General features: G+C 38.4%; 1 protein-coding gene across 7 annotated transcripts in view; it reads right to left on the reverse strand.

Moving 5' to 3' along the window:
* CDK8 (cyclin dependent kinase 8) overlaps positions 1-16,727 on the reverse strand; it is a 174,446-nt gene that overhangs the window by 104,344 nt on the left and 53,375 nt on the right. For 6 of the 7 annotated variants that reach the window (XM_023553134.2, XM_010593965.3, XM_010593964.3 and 3 more), the window contains one exon: positions 218-293. In XM_023553134.2, coding sequence (XP_023408902.1) covers positions 218-293 — 76 coding nt within the window. Of the gene's footprint in view, positions 1-217; positions 294-15,744; positions 16,037-16,727 lie in introns of those variants that run through there. The other variant, XM_064275331.1, reaches the window with a different exon arrangement.

Raw genomic sequence — 16,727 nt, forward strand, 5'->3', positions numbered from 1 at the left:
TAAAATTTTTTGCTACAACTACATGCTGCCTTTACTTCTCTTAAAAACATTATTTTTCTATAGATAGCTGATATGAAAAATTGTTCATCAACATTCAATTAATGTCACAAACACAATTTGTACCACAAATATCTGGCAAATACAATTCAGAGGCCTGTAGAGTAGACACTCATAAGTCAGTTAATAACAATAATGATTAAAAAAGTGCTTTACTTACTGCTATTTCTCTACATGCTGACATAGAGATCCCGGTTCCTTCTATTTGTTTTAAAGCATAGTCTTTATCGTCCTTCCTGTAAAAAAAAAAAAAAAAGTTACTTTAATATACAGATAAATCTACATGTACGTGCATTCTTAATAAAGCAAAATACAAATAAATATAAATCGCATATTCGATATGCATTTGACACCTTTCACATATGATCACATGATGTCACAGAGGAAAATTCTGAGGTAATCTAGTCTACCTCCATTATTTGATAGATGAGGGAAATTTGATTCAAAGCTGTCCAAGGTGTCACAGCTATTTATGTGAGACCTAGATTTAAATATAGAGTTCCTGGCTCCCTGTAATAGGCTCTTTCTGCTCTAATATGCATATACTTCCTGTTTGTGTGTGTGTGTATGCAATACACACTATAAAATAAATCCTGCTTTCTAAAACCCATTGAAATAGGTTAAAGTTATAAAATAAATGCATCACTAATGCACAAAATTGTTATAATTTCTTACAGTCATCATAATCTACAATGAATAATTTAGAATAAAACAAAATATAAAAACCAAACCCACTGCTGTCGATTCCAATTCATAGTGACACTACAGAACATAGGAGAACTGCCCCCACATCGAGTTTCCAAGGCTGTAATAATCGTTACAGAAGCTGACTGCCACAAATTTTCTCACAGTGAATGGGTTTGAACTGCCGACATTTTAGTTAGCACACCTTAACCACTGCACTACCAGGGCTCCCCAGAATAGGTCACTCCCAAATATCTTCAAAGAGATTCATTCAACGTGTGTTTATTGAGCACTTACTACGTGCCAGGCACAAGGGATATAACCGGGTTCCTTCTCTTAGGCTACTTATAAACAACTGCTTCATCATAATACAATAAGATCCACGTAAGGGCAGGTACGAACCACAGAGAACAACTGATACATCCAGAATTTGGTGGAGGACCCAAGAAAAGGCTTTTCAGAGGAAACACCATGTATTTGAGGTCTAAATGGAAGTTCTCTAACTTTTAGGTTTCAGGATCCCTTTACCCTCCTAGAAACTACCAAAGACCCCGAAGAACTTTGCTTGTGTGGGTTATATATATCAACAATTACCCTTTAAAATTAAAAAATGGGAAACTTCTAAACACAAGAATACACAAGCACATATCCATTACCCACCAGAGCAATGCAGCCGTCACACGTTATGCTGCCTCTGAAAAAAATCCACCGTACACTCATGAGAATGAGAGTGAAAAAAGCAAAGGATGTCTTAGTATTACTGAAAAAAATACTGTGGACTTTGCAGACCCGTTGAAAGAACCTCAGGGACACCCCCAAAAACCAAACCAAACCTGCTGCCGTCGAGTCGATTCTGACTCACAGCGACCCTATAGGACAGAGTAGAACTGCCCCATAGAGTTTCCAAGGAGCCCCTGGTGGAGTCGAACTGCCGATCCTTTGGTTAGCAGCCATAGCACTTAGCCACTACGCCACCAGGCTCTCCCAGGGACACCCAAGGGCTCCCAAATAACACTCTGAGAATTGCTAATGTAGGGGTGTGTATGTGCGTGTGTGTGAGAAAGAGAGTTAAGATGGGCAACACAGTGTGAAGGTACATGAGATGAGAGAAAACGGAGCATTTGAGGGAGAACAGATAGAATACACAACTGGAGATAAGGTTGGAGATATAATTAGGAACTAGAGCATACAGGTCTTTTTGTTCCAAGAACCACATTAACAAAAGAATATCAACTATATTTTACTTGGAAAAAAAATCTTTGGCTATGCTGTGAACGTGTATTTAGGAGGAATAAATAAAAACAAAAGGCAGAGAGACTGGTTAAAGGTATTTGGTATTACAACTATTCAGCTGAGACAGGATAGTAGCTGTTGTAGAAAGGAATGGGGTGGTGAACGGGGAGGAGTAAAGATAACAATTTCTGGCTGGGGCAAGAGGTTAACGGCAACACTATTCACTGAAATAAACACAGCAGGAGGAGAAGATTTGGTGGTGAAGGAAAGTGATAGGTCCATTTTGCGTAGGTTGAGTTTGCAGTATTTCTGAAGTCCCTAAGTGGAGATGTCTTAGGGCAAGCTGAAGAAATAGCTCTGAAGCTCAAGAGAGATCTGAAGATACAGGTATGCTGTAATTAGCACATACACAGCAATTGAAGTCATGAGAGGAGATGATATGAGACAAAAGAAAAAGATCATCAAGAAAATGTTTTCAAAAAGGACAGACTAGCAAAAACTGCAGAGAGGACTAGTAAAGGATGGATGGACCTTATAGCGTCCACCGGATTTAGCAAAGATGAGGTTACCAGTGGACAGTGATCTAGGCAAGGTAGGTGCAGTGGTTCAGTGTCAGGGTCAATATTGCAGAAGGCTGAGGAATGAATGGGACATAAATAAACTGAGAGAATAAATGTGGTGATGCGACAGATATAGGCTTGGCTGCTAACTGAAAGGTTGGCAATTCGAACCCACCCAGCGGCTCCATAGGAGAAAGAACTGGTGATCTCCTGTCATAAAGATTACCAAGCCAATCAAACCCATTGCCGTTGAGTCAATTCTGACTCATAGTGGCCCTATAAAGATTACAGCCTAGAAAACCCTATGGAGCAGTTCCACTCTGTCACATGGGGTCATCATGAGTCAAAAATTGACTTGACAGCGCCTAACACCAACAACAATTCTTTTAATGGGAGAAAATAAGGCAGCAGTTAAAGGAAGCTACGAGGCTAATGAATTATAATTATCATTTTTTTTTTTAAAAAAAAGATGGAAGAGACTGGAATACCTATGTTTAAGTACTGACAGGAAGCACCCAGAGAAAAGGAGCTGCTGATACAGAAGAAAGAGTGCAAATCAAAAGAGCAAAAACCCTAGACACTGGGCAAACCTAATTCAGGACTAGAGAGAAAAAAACACTTCTTCCACTGTAATAGAAAGAAGGCAAAGGAACAATGGACACAGATGGAAAGAGGACATCAGGTTCAGAGACACAAAGCTGAGGGAGTCCCCATTCTGAGGGCTTTCTTCTTCCTCAAGTTGGAGATGAGGTTATATGCTAACAGCAACGTGAGAGGTGGTAGGGGTGGAAGTCTTGAGTAGAGTTAAGGTTTGACTGAAGGAATGAACAGCCCCTTGTAAAATAAATTCATTTATATTCATTTAATATTTTATTATTTTAAATTATTAGTGATACATTGTTTACCTTTGGTTTTACAACATTATTTCTATGAGAAAAAAACTGCTTCATGACAATCAGTTTTATACTTCCTAGTAAAGTACTGAGGACTTGACACATTAAAAAAAAAAAACTAAGACTATCTGTACTCAATGGCACACAACAACATCTGGATGAGTTCTGAAAGATTTAAGGGAAAAGGTGACATGAAAATAAAAAGAAACTGGGATCAGAATTAGTTTATTAGACACTTTCACATACAGGGCAGCGATTTAACCAGATGATTACCCCAGGAGTACAATAAATTCTATGATATCTACTCTTGAGATAACATCCTTGACTGGAGCCCTCCACAGAGGAGGAAGGAAAGGAATTGAATTAAACCAAAGACTTATCCATTCACCTCCTTAACATCTACCACATTCTTGTATTTAAAAATGGCCCAGTCACTAATGACAACTTCTTACTTCTCAATAAACTAAAAAAAACTGTAATCTGCATTCGGCCCTCTGCCCCATTCCCAAGTACTTAAATGTTTTATGCTTCCTAAAATAAATGACTAGAAAGAAATACGAAGTGGGAAGGCTATCGAATAACTTTAAAATGATACTTGATTATTAAAAAAGGCTATCTCCTTTTTTATAATCAAATATCTAATATAATTGCCATCATAACATATAACAGTGCTTTGTAGTTTACAAAGCACATGTATTCATTTACCTACCCATACACCTATCCACTTCTACTTTTTAGTAGAAGGCACACTGGAGATGAAAAAGACTTGTTTCCTAGTTTCAGTAATGATCCAGTGGAAGTAGTCAGATTCTATGAACAAAACACTGCAATATACTCAGTACTATAAATAAAGGGGACGTTCAACTGTACCTTGAAATGCGGAAGCAAGATGAAAGAAAGCTTCAGAAAGAGTCTACTTAAGCCTAAACTCTTTAAGACCTAAAAAGTTTGTCAGGAAAGAACAGAGGGTTGGAGAGGGAAATTAGTAGCCATACTGAGACATTCCCGGCAGTGGGAGCAGCAGGTACAAAAATATAGAAGAACGGAAAGGGACTGGCATGTTCAGAGAACAGCAGAGTGGCAGCAATTACTTTAATACCATTGAAACATGTAAAAAAGATAGGGCTATCCCTGGCAGCCACGAGGACAAATGAGGCTTTAGAAGTAGGTAGACGTAAAATTGGAGGGGTTTTTTTAATGCCTGCTATTCCAAAGAAAGAAGCCCTAGTTGTGCAGTGGTCAAAGTGTTCTCCTGCCAACCGAAAGGTCAGTGGTTCAAATCCATCAACCGCTCCACAAGAGAAAGATGTGGCAGTCTGCTTCCATGAAGATTACAATCTTGGAAATCCTATGGGGCAGTTCTACTCTGTCCTATAGGGTTACTGCGGATCAGAATTGATTCAATGGCAGCAGGTACTGCCAAAGAAAGGAGTCCTGGTGGCACAATGAATACGCACTTAACTGCTAACCAAAAGGTAAGTGGTTCAAACCCATCAGCGGCTTCCCGGAGAAAAGATCTGGCAATGGCTTCTGTAAAGGTTACAGCCTAGAAAACCCTATGGTTTCCTATAGGGTCTATAGCATCGCTATGAGTAAGAATCGACTCAGCAGCACATAACAACATCTCCAAAGAGGAATGTATAGTGTATGTACCTCACTCCAGGTAGTAAAAACAAAGAACTGACATATGAAAAGAAAATACTACATTCCTTTTTTTCAAGCTGAGAAAAAGCGTGTTGAGTAAGAAAACTAAAGAGGATGGAACCATAATGAACAACTGCCTTTAAGAGATGGTAGGAGTAGGGCCAGCATACAGAATGGCTGTAAAGGAATGGCCAAAAAAACAGTACTGTTTTGGTAAAATATAATACTGAACATACATACCTAATTTCATGCCCTCCCAAAATCCTACTGAGACTATGGTAAAGGAAATCTTTTAAAGCATGATGAACCCATAAAGATGAAAAATGAAAGAGAAGACAGAATACTATTTTGGAAACCAGAGAGCAAGTGGACAAATAGTAGCTGAGTTAAGACTGAAGGGGACAGGGAAAGAAGCTGACACCCAATCAGATTCACATAGCATACTCTTCCTGAGGCAGAGAATCCTGAGAATGAGATAGCTCTGGAAGTAAAATTGGCTGGATGGAAGATAAAGTTGAGGAGATAACCTAGAAAACAGAATAAGATAAAGCAATGGAAACGTAAAAGAAAACTAGAGGATCAGACCATGTATCCAAATAGAGGTAGTCCTTGACTTATAAATATATTCAAGTTACCACAAACCACTTAGGATCATCTGTTTTGTTTTGTTTCTACATCTTGTCAGTAATACGTACTACACGCAATGTTGGGGCATGTAATCTGCTGATGTTATTACTCTCAGATGTTCACTCACAGATGTTCAATGTTACAATTTACACAAATACTGATAATAAAAGGCAATAATAATGAAATCTAAAGAAAAAAAAAAAGTTATTCAACTTACACCAGAACCAACTGACATGGGAGTCATCGGAATGGAACCCTGTCCTAAGTCAGGGACTACCCTGTAATTTACAAACTAATTCAAGAAAACTTCCTAAATTAAAGGACATGCTTTGTAAAACTGTAAGGGTCACCAAGTTCCCAGCACAAATGGATGAAAGCAGATCCGCACCAAAACACAACATCTAGGCATTTCCGAAGAGTGGAGACCAATAGCTGATTTTACAAGCTTCCAGCAGGGATGGGTAACAGGTCGCTTAGAAAGGAAAAGGAATTGGGATCTTCCTTTGGATTTTTCAACAGCAATGTTGGAAGCCAGGCATTCCAGACTAGCTCTGCCTATACTGTACAAAGTCATGAAGTATTGATTACATCTCCAACAGATGTGGTTTGGAATTTAAATTCTATGTAGAAATCTGTTCTGAAGGACCACACTCTCAGCTGCAACAACGAGGAAACATTTCAGTTAGGCAGTTCAAGCAGCTTAGCCAGAACACAAATCAGCGCACTACTTCCTTCAGGGAGAAAGCCATACTTTAGGGAAAGAAAACAAAGCAGCTGAACTAATCGTTGTGCTTAGTTATGTAGTAAAAACTGTGAATTATATCAAGGCTAATGTATTAAATTTAAGACTAACTATCTTTATTATGTGATAATTTGGAAACAGACCATGAGCAGTTGTCAGTGCGTGCTAAGGTGTGACGGTTAACGCGGGCGGAAGGCGCTGTGAGGACACTGGGCTCTGCGGTGAGAACTCCACGGTTCTGCAGATCACAGACCAGCTTGGTCCCAGTGTTTAGAGAGTGATTTGAATATCCTAACTTGCTTTGCTATGGTGTCTCTGGTTTTCTAATGATGCTGATACATCCAAATAAGGAAAGAGTGAAAAAGTTTCAAGAAAAGATGGCTTTTAAATATATATTCTTGGGCTTTTGACATATTTTTAATAAAAGCTCTGTATTTAAAAAATTACAGTTCCTAATAATTGTTGTTCCTATTGCTATATCTTCAAACACTGCCTGTAACTATTTCTTACCTTTGCCTACCATGACTTACGTTCACGTATTATATCATCTAAAATTTTTCTTGATTTTGCCCTTTGTGAATTTAGTTCACAAATTCAGAATAATAAAACTGGTCAAATGTCTTTCATGCCTACGACTTTTATTTCTGGGTTTCGACGGCTTTGTCAGTCAGGAACAATTACAGTATACCTTACGGTATAAATCAAAATGTCAGGCGGGAGTGTCAGAGAACTCACTGTTCACAGTAGCTTCTAACCCCCTGAGTTATCACTGACTGAACCTTTATAAATTAATCATGAATTATATTTCAATAGATGATCCATTCTCTTCCATTCTAATAAATTTCAGTTAACAGTATGAATTTTCCAGTCCTGTTCAATCATATCACCAACGAATACGACAATCTTCCCTTGCTCACTACCTACTCAGCTCTACATGCTCTCAGCTTAGGTGACTGGATATTTCCAAATCATCACTAGAGAAGACTACACCTGAACATCCACGGAAATGACCTTGCCAGATTCTGTTAACAACTAATGTTGTTATTGTTAAATGCCTTCGAGTTGGCTCCAACTAATAGCAGCCTTATTTATAAAAGAATGAAATTTTGCCCAATCGTGTGCCATCTTCACAATAATAGATATATGTTTGAGCCTGTTATTCAGCCAGGGACTAATACAATGGTAAAACTCCCTGGATCAATAGCTCTCAATTAAAGTGACACAACAGATCCTCAAATTACTGAAGATTTTCTCAGCCAAAGACCTCAAACTAAGTTCTCTTAAGAACCCTCTAGAAGAAGATCTTAGAGAAAGAGACAGCTTCTATCTAAGATCATTGGATCAAGTAGCATGAAAGACACAGCTTCCACCCAGGACCCATGGAATAAGATCTAGATGACTGGAACCAAAAATCATCATACTCTGTGACAGTTAAGACTGCGTGTCAACTTAACTGGGCCATGATTCTCAGTGTTTATATGTAATCACCCCCATGATGGGATCTGCTGTGAGTAGCCAACCAGTTGAGAGGGAGTTTCCTTGGGTGTGTGGCCCACATCTGAATATAAGTGGACCTTCTGGCATTTGCCTTCTCTGGATCCTGTGGCTGGCTCTTGTTTGCCTGACCTCCAATTCTTGGGACATGACCTAGCAGCTTACCCACCAATCTTGGGATTCATTGATCTTTACAGCCTGTGACCAAGAGCCCTGCTCTCCGACCTGCGAAACTTGGGTTCGCCAGCCCCTGCAGCTACGTGAGTCAGGAGAAGCCTCAATCCTGATCCACGGGACTTTGGACATTCTGGCCTCTACAACTGCCGTTTCCTTGATACATGAGCCGTTTTCTTGATATAAATCTCTCTCTATGTATTTGTATGCTTTCCTGGTTTTGTTTCTCTAGAGAACCCAGCCTAAGACTTACTCTAATCTGCATGCTCTTATTTTTTATTTCCAAATTATTTTTTCTCCTCTCTGCTGGTTTAAATCTCTGAATTGTTAACAGACACTTGTTACCTCTTAACAATGACATCCATAAGACTCATATTTGTCATGTTGCTCTTCGCATCCACAGTCACTCCTTGTATGAGTCCAATACCAGGCTACAATTTGCTTACAATTTCACTAAAATATGTAATCAAACCGATTGCTGGGTTTGTAGCTACTTTCTTTGGGGTGCAATTCAGCTTGCTCTAGTTCCTGGGCAATTTATACTCAAGGATTACAACTTTAAATATAGTAAACTAAAAATAGTAAACACGACAGACAGCTCCTATGATGTCACACCTAGGAAGGTTTCTGTCTACACCAAAAGCATACTTGGGCATCTTGCATCTTGGCTCAGAAGTGGACAATGAACTCTGCTAATAATTTCTCAGCGTTGCGGTACTCAAATTTGTGATCTCCACGGTCTCAGATATAACTGCGTGGCCAGTTTTGTTTCAGATAATTTAACAGCTAACCTTACAATAACAACAAAAAAAAGTATATATAAAGAACAGACTTCAGTCCAACAACAGATGAGGCTCCCTGAACAATCTCCTGATCAGTGGAATTCTAGCAATGGTGAAGATCTGGATTTCACAGAATAATATCCTGAATGGCTGAATGTGGCCAAAAGGAGAGTTTGAGAAAATGAAAATAAGCCCTGCTGGTAACCAAACTGTGATATCCCTTTCAGATAATAGCAAGGCCAGTAGCAAGGCCAAGAGGAAACAAAAGTTTGCCCAATACTATAGCTGCAAAATGACTACCATAGCCCTTTTTTTGAGTGATTATTGTCTTCTTACCAATGAGTCACCAACTCTGCTTCACTCCTCCTAATCCAGAACAGAGTGTGGAGACAATTACTTAACTGAACCCATTTCAAGACAATATACAATCCAGAGCTGGTCCCTACTTACCACTGTCTTTCCTAGAACCATCCAGCCTGAGCCATAACCTTATGAAGCCCCTCCCTACTTTCTGTTACATCTCACAGTCCCTCTGGTGCCCACTCTCTCCCTCACTACCAACCTCCTAAAATGAAATCCTATGCTGCTGAGTCGATTCTGAACCATACTGACCCTCCAGAATGGAATAAAACTGTCCTAAAGGATTTTCAGGGCTGTCATTTTTACAGGGAGCCCTGGTGGCAAAGTGGTTAAGAGTTCAGCTGCTAACAAAAAGGTCGGCAGTTCAAATCCTATGGGGAAGTTCTACGCTGTCCTATAGGATCGCTATGAGTCAGAATCGACTCAACAGCAATGAGTTTGGGTTTTTTTTTTTTTTTTAATCTTTACAGAAGCTGGTAGGTTCAAATTGCTGACCTTTCAGGTAGCAGCCGAGCGCTTACCCACTATGCCACCAGGGCAAGTTAATGGTGGTATTTACCCAGGGGTCTTTATTATTCATCATGCCAAATTATTTTACACTAAGTTACAATGCATTAGAGCAACCTGAAATCACACTACCTTTCATTTAAATTGGGTAAACTCAGAAAGAGCACATTCTAGCTAGCCATGCTAGCCATTTATTTTCCTTAAAGTCTCTTGCCACGTTAACATGTTCTGCTCTTTTGATCATTTTGACAGATGAAACACACAAGTTAACTTTTTGGTTAATGGCATACATTTATTCCAAAGAACTAATTCTAGGTTTGAGAGAATTTCCCGGTTATTTGGGGAAGTTCCTATGCTTGGCACTGTTAAGGTCCCTGAGATATGGCAGTGAACAAGACAAATCCAACAGAGATCACGTACTTTCAAGTTTCTTGAAATGCCAAAATGCCAAGCTCCAGGAAGTTACACAGCTTCTTGTAAACCTAGCAAAGAACACTTCTCATGTGTATTATCTCACGGAATCCAAACCAAGTTTGTTAGCTCTCATACTTCACGCTCATCTTTACCCTGTTTGCAGAAACAGTCTGCAGAGCTTAAAAAATACCTGTCTTTGGCATTAGAAACTCTCGATTCTTTCCTATCTGTACAGTTATAAGCTTACAGTAACATTACCACACATCACTAGAATATGGGGATTTTCCATCAAAGTAAACTACTTATCAATCAATCTTTCTTAAATCATTTTCCCAGACTACCATTTTTTCTGAACAAGTACACAAAGAATAAAATTAAATTCATGCATCTGGAATTCAAAAACCATATTTTGATACTGATCCTTTATAATCTTCTTTTCTCCTAGCATATATGCTAAAAGAAATGGGCAACACTAAAAACAGAAATTAATGTACAATAATATTTTTCTCCCAAATGGTTAATCTTTCCTGTATTTCAAAGATCTGCCTAATTTATTTCCACTTGACCTCAAACAATTTTTCTTTAAAGTATTATTACATTCAGAATGTAGCTGGACATTTCTTAAATTTCAAACTATGCAGCCACCATATCAAAATTACTTTCTATCCCGTCAACACTCAGTAACTGAAAAGAATGTTGTAAGTGCTCATTGTTGAAAATACAAATAGGATGAGATCTGAAGTCATTACAACTCTACTTCCCACATGGAGAGGCTTTATTACACCAATTAGTAACACAACACTGAATCTGAATTTATAGACAAAAATTTGGTCACAAAAGTTTTTCTATTTAAAGAAATTAAGACACACCCACTTTCTCCCTCTTACATTCTCTTTTCATTATTTCCAGTATCTTTTTAGACTAATACTTAACATTATTTAATGGTTTTCATTTAAACTAGTGAGGATATGGAGGGATGTTAACCCCTACACACTGCTATGAAGAGTATAAACTGAGAACAATCTAGAATAGGGAAATTAAGTATGTGTATTTCATATTCCCGCAAAAAGTCACATAATCATGGAGAAAATAATTAGAAGCATGCTAAGTGTGCATCACTGAAAACAGGTAAGTAAAATGTGAATACATATATAGATAATGAGAACATACGCTCAAAGGGAATGAACTGAGTCTATACGTAGTTAAGTAGAAAAAGAAAATTTTAAGAATAAATGAGATTCACATCAGAGTTCTTTATTTAAAATTTTAAGAGCACACACAATAACAGTATTTTTATAGAACAACTATATAAATAAAGATAACTGGAATGAAAAAAAGGACATACACTAAGTAAGTGAGAACGGGGACCTTGTCATAACGGGAGAAAGAAATGGGACAGAGATGAGGGAATGAAAAATAAAGAAAAATATAGGGGCTTGATCAGATTGACAAGGATACTATGTGGTATTTTCAACCTTTTGTCTAAGAAACAACCAACCATTTAAGTGGAACTACCACTATCCAAGTATAAAAGTAGTATTTCCAAGGAAAAAATATAATGGAAGGAGAGTTAAACTTGGCAAATGCCAAAGATAAGTGAAATGTATCTAATTTTCAACTAAATTACACAGATATTTGACAGTGCTAAACATAATAATACTAACAAGACTGATTAGACTAAACTCTCAGAAGGATCATGGAACAAGAATATACATTGGAAGGGGTCACAACTTAGAGGAAGAAATGGTACAACCACTATGGAAAACAATATGGCAGCTCCTTAAAAAGCTAAAAAGAGAAATACGATACAATCCACTACCAGGAATATATCCTAGAGAAATAAGAGCCATCACACGAATAGACATATGTATACCCATGTTCACTGTAGCATTATTCACAATAGCAAAAAAGATGGAAACAACCTAAGTACCCATCAACCGAAAAATGGATAAACAAATTATGATACATACACACAATGGAACTACTCAACAATGAAAAACAATGACAAATCCCCGAAACATCTCACAACATGGGATGAACCTGCAGGGCATTATGCTGAGTGAAGTAAGTCAATTACAAAAGGGCAAATATTGTATGAGACTAATATTATAAAAAACCAAGAAAAGGATTACCACCCAGTGCCCTCAAGTCGATTCCGACTCATACAGAAAAAAACAATCTTTGATGCTCACGAGGGAGGGGAGGGATGGAGAAGGGAAATCACTAGATAGTAGAGCAGCGTTAACTTTGGTGAAGGGAAAGGCAACACACAGCACAGAAGTCAGCACAACTTGACCAAGGCAAAGTCACAAAAACATCCTAGACATATCCAAACACCCTGAGGGACCAAGTTACTGGGGCTAAAGGCTGGGACCACTGTCTCAGGAGACCTCTTGGTCAATCGGCATAACACAGTTCATAAACAAAATGTTCTACATCCTACTTTGGGGAGTAAAAGCTTGCGAGCAGTCATCTAAGTAAGATACACCTATTGGTTCCATCATGTTCTGAGCAAAGGAGAACAAAGAAAACCAAAGATACTAGAAAAATATTAGTCCAAAGGACTGATGGACCACACAAACTATAGCCTTCGCCATCCTGAGCCAAGAAGAACTAGATGGTGCCCAGCTACCACCACGAACAGCTCCAACAGGGATAATAGAGGGTCCCAGACAGAGCAGGAGAAAGATGTAGAACAAAATTCAAATTCACAAAAAATAAATAAAGACCACATTTACTGCTCTGACAGAGACTACAGGAATCTCTGCAACTATGACCCCCGGACAACCTGCTAATTCAGAACTGAAGTCCACCTTTCAGCCAAAGATAAGACAGGCCTATAAAAATAACCAATAACACACGTGAGCAACGAGCTTCTTACTGATTCTTATTCAGTCAAGCACACAAGACCAAATGGGCAACACCTGCCCAAAAGCAAAGACGAGAAGGCAGGGAGGGACAGGAAAACTGGACAAACGGACATGGAAAGCCTGGAGTGGAAAGGGAAAGGGGGAGAGTGCTGACACAATGTGGGGATTGCAACCAATGTCACAAAACAACTTGTGTATAAATTTTTGAATGCGAAGCTAATCTGTTCTGTAAACTTTCACCTAAAGCACAATAAAACTAAAAATAAAAATTTGGAACGTGTCAAGTAATAATAAAATAAAAATCATCCATAATTCCACCTTAAAAACACACACACACAAAAAGATTGGAAGATGACAAATTACCGAAACTATCTTTTTTTTCTTTTCAATACTTAAATCAACATGAGTGGAATTGAGGAGCGATAAACTCACTCTGGCTCCCTAGTAGTTGTCCCAGATATAGGTGCTGTGCTTCACAGGAGTTAAAAACTCACAAGACCAAACCTGCCCCTTTTCTCTGTTTCTTTCCACCTACTACCCCGCCCCCAATTACATAGAAGGTAAATTTAGACTTAGGCCTCCTTTTAATTAGGTAAATATGCAACATCTTAGTGGATGTGAGGTGGTCACACAGAGTGAAAAAAGATACCATATATCTTAGTGTGGGTTCTCCTGCGGGGGTGTCAGCTGCCAGCAATTCTCTCCTCATAAGGAGGGTCATGCCAGATTGGGGAGGCTTAAGTCTTGAAACAATATCAACCTTTCATATTTGAAGCTTTCAGATCACTATGGAAAAAATTACTCTACCAGTCTATTTATAAGCCCTGCATACTCCTGGTTCTTGAATCAAATTCAATGCCATAATGGGAGAAAGCAGAGTCATTTCCCAGGATTCTGAACTACACCTTAACCTCCAACTTTCCAGAATACCAGAAAATCCCATTCTCCCCAAGTGAATATTCAATAAACTTGACTTTGGCAGGGTAACCAGCAATGGGATCCCCATAAGACAATGATAATATGTATCAAGCACTTTCCATATGCCAAGTACTATACTAAACACTTTACATGAATACATGTTAAAGTCCATGCCACATCTGCTTTGAAATTATTTATATAAAATATGTATTTTACATGTATGTATAGACAGAGCTTTCTCTATACATATATTTATGTATGCATACATACATATATAAAAATAAATACGCAGATACACAAATATATATACATAGATATGCTTATATTTATGTATATAATAAATAAACAGATACAGAGAAACACTGTTATTGTTAGTTGCTGTTGAGTCAATTCTGACTCATGGTGACGCCATCTGTGTTGAGTAGAATTGCACAATTGTATTTTCAAGACTGTGACCTTTTGGAAACAGATTTGCAGTCCTGTCTTACCAGTTGCCTCTGGGTAGGTTTGAACCACCAATCTTATGGCTACTAGCCATGTGCTTCACCATTTGTGCCACCCGGGGACTCCATATACAAAAATATGTAGCTATACATAGAGAAAGGAGAAAGACAAGGAGGAGGAGAATCTTTTTTTTTTTTTTGGTATAGTTAGGTTACTGACACCCACAGTAGTTTTTAACTCAAAGAGCCATTTTAACAATTTTCACGTGTTTCATGAAGAAAAATGTATCAAAATTACATAGTCTATATAGTTCATGACACATATGAAGGATCCCTGGTGGTGCGATGGTTAAGTGCTCAGCTGCAAACCAATATGTTGGCTATTCAAACCCATCCAAAGGCTCCACAGGAGAAAAGACCTGGTGATCTGCTCCTATAAAGATTACAGCCTAGGAAACCCTATGGGGCAGTTCTACTCTGTTACATGGGGCTGCTATGAGTCAGAACCAACTTAACAGCACACAGTAAAAATGACACATATTGCCCTTTACATGGCAACTGTTGTTTAATAATACCCTCACAAGAACATATTACTGTTATCCCCATTTTCCACATCAGGAAACAGACTTGGAGGATCCAAAGTCACACAGCTCAAAAACAGCAAACCTGGGATTCAAACTCAGGTGATCTAATTAGAAGAAACCACACTCAACTGCAATACTAAGCTTGCTTCCCAGAGAAAAAAATGCAAAATCTCTCCAGTTAAGGAAGTGTCACTACCAACTCTTTTAAATATTGCAAAGCAGGGGGTCAGCAAAGAAGAGGAAGACACTCAGTGAGATGGGCTGGCACTGCGGCTACAACAATGGGCTCAAACAGTAATGATTGTGAGGATGGTACAGGACCGGGCAATGTGTTTCGTTCTGTTGTACCTGGTCACTATGAATCGGGACAGACACTCTGGCACCTAACAACAACAACATTTTAAAAACCTTCGAGCTGCATGACCACAGCCTTAGGTGAGTCATGTATGAAGAACACCTCTCCTCTAGCTACATGAGTGAGCAAGTAAATAATTTATCAACAAAAACAAACAAAAAACTCCACAACAATAATTACAATTCTCCTGCTCCTGTCAGTGCTCATCTAAACTTACATGGTAATGCACAGACATAAGCTATCAGAAGCTTTTCATTTAGAGCGATCGTCACACATTCTTTGAACAAAAAAAGAGGACTGTGAGACCTTCAAACAAAGACCACCACAGGTTTCATCTGCAGTGTTCACCATCTCTGATCTTTTAACTGCATAAAACTAGAAATAGCAAATTGTATATACAAACCTTGATTTAACAAATTATGTACTTTGGCTTGAAGCCAAGAGAAAAGGCACCACAGTATCCATTCTGGTCGAGTTGATTCTGACTCACAGCAACCCTATACAACAGGGTAGAACCACCTCATCGGGTTTCCAAGGCTGAAAATCTTTATGGAATCAGACTGCCACATCTTTCTCCCGTAGAGCGGCTGGTGGGCTTGATTTTTTGGTAGCTGCCAAGCGCTTGACCACTATGCCACAAGAGCTCCTAAAAGCACAGTGTTGTTGTTAGATGCCATCGAATCGGTTCCAGTAGACTATAGGAAAAGGGGAAAAGACCAATGATTATCAGAACCTGACTAACCCCAAAATGTGAAGGTTGTGAGAAAAACTATTTCCAACCAGCTCACCAAAATAAGAGCCACAAGCTGACTAACCCCAAAATATGAAGGCTGTGAGAAAAACAATTTCCAACCAGCTCACAAAAGTAAGAGGCACATGCAAATTGAAATTTTCTCTACTGAAAAAAAAAAAAAAAAAGCTTAACATCTCCTACATATTTGATTAGCTTTACAGATACCATTCAATTGATCTTGTATACCTTTAAAGAGCCAAATACTTCTAAATGACAATTATATAGAACAGTTTACATCATTTTGTGAAATCATTTGTATCACGTTAACAATCTGCTGATACAATTTTTGTAGTCAAATATCTGTAGAATTGTTCTTGAATTGACAACTAGAGAAAAGAGCAACTGCAAAAGAGACAACTCTCTACTTATAATGAAAAGTGAGTGTATTTATATGACCACAGAGCAGGTATACATGGACTACTGCAATGCCAAAACTGCTCACATTACATATCACTGTCTCACCGCCCTGACTTTTGTGATTCTATGGCTAAGTTTTGCCTTCCATTATAAATCTATTTTCAATTTAAGCAGTGATCTAGATTTGAAACAGACCTAGAAAGAATTACAAATATTTAAGCTATTTCATCCTAGTA

Source organism: Loxodonta africana, chromosome 23 (genome assembly GCF_030014295.1).
Source record: "Loxodonta africana isolate mLoxAfr1 chromosome 23, mLoxAfr1.hap2, whole genome shotgun sequence".
Lineage (NCBI taxonomy): Eukaryota > Metazoa > Chordata > Mammalia > Proboscidea > Elephantidae > Loxodonta > Loxodonta africana.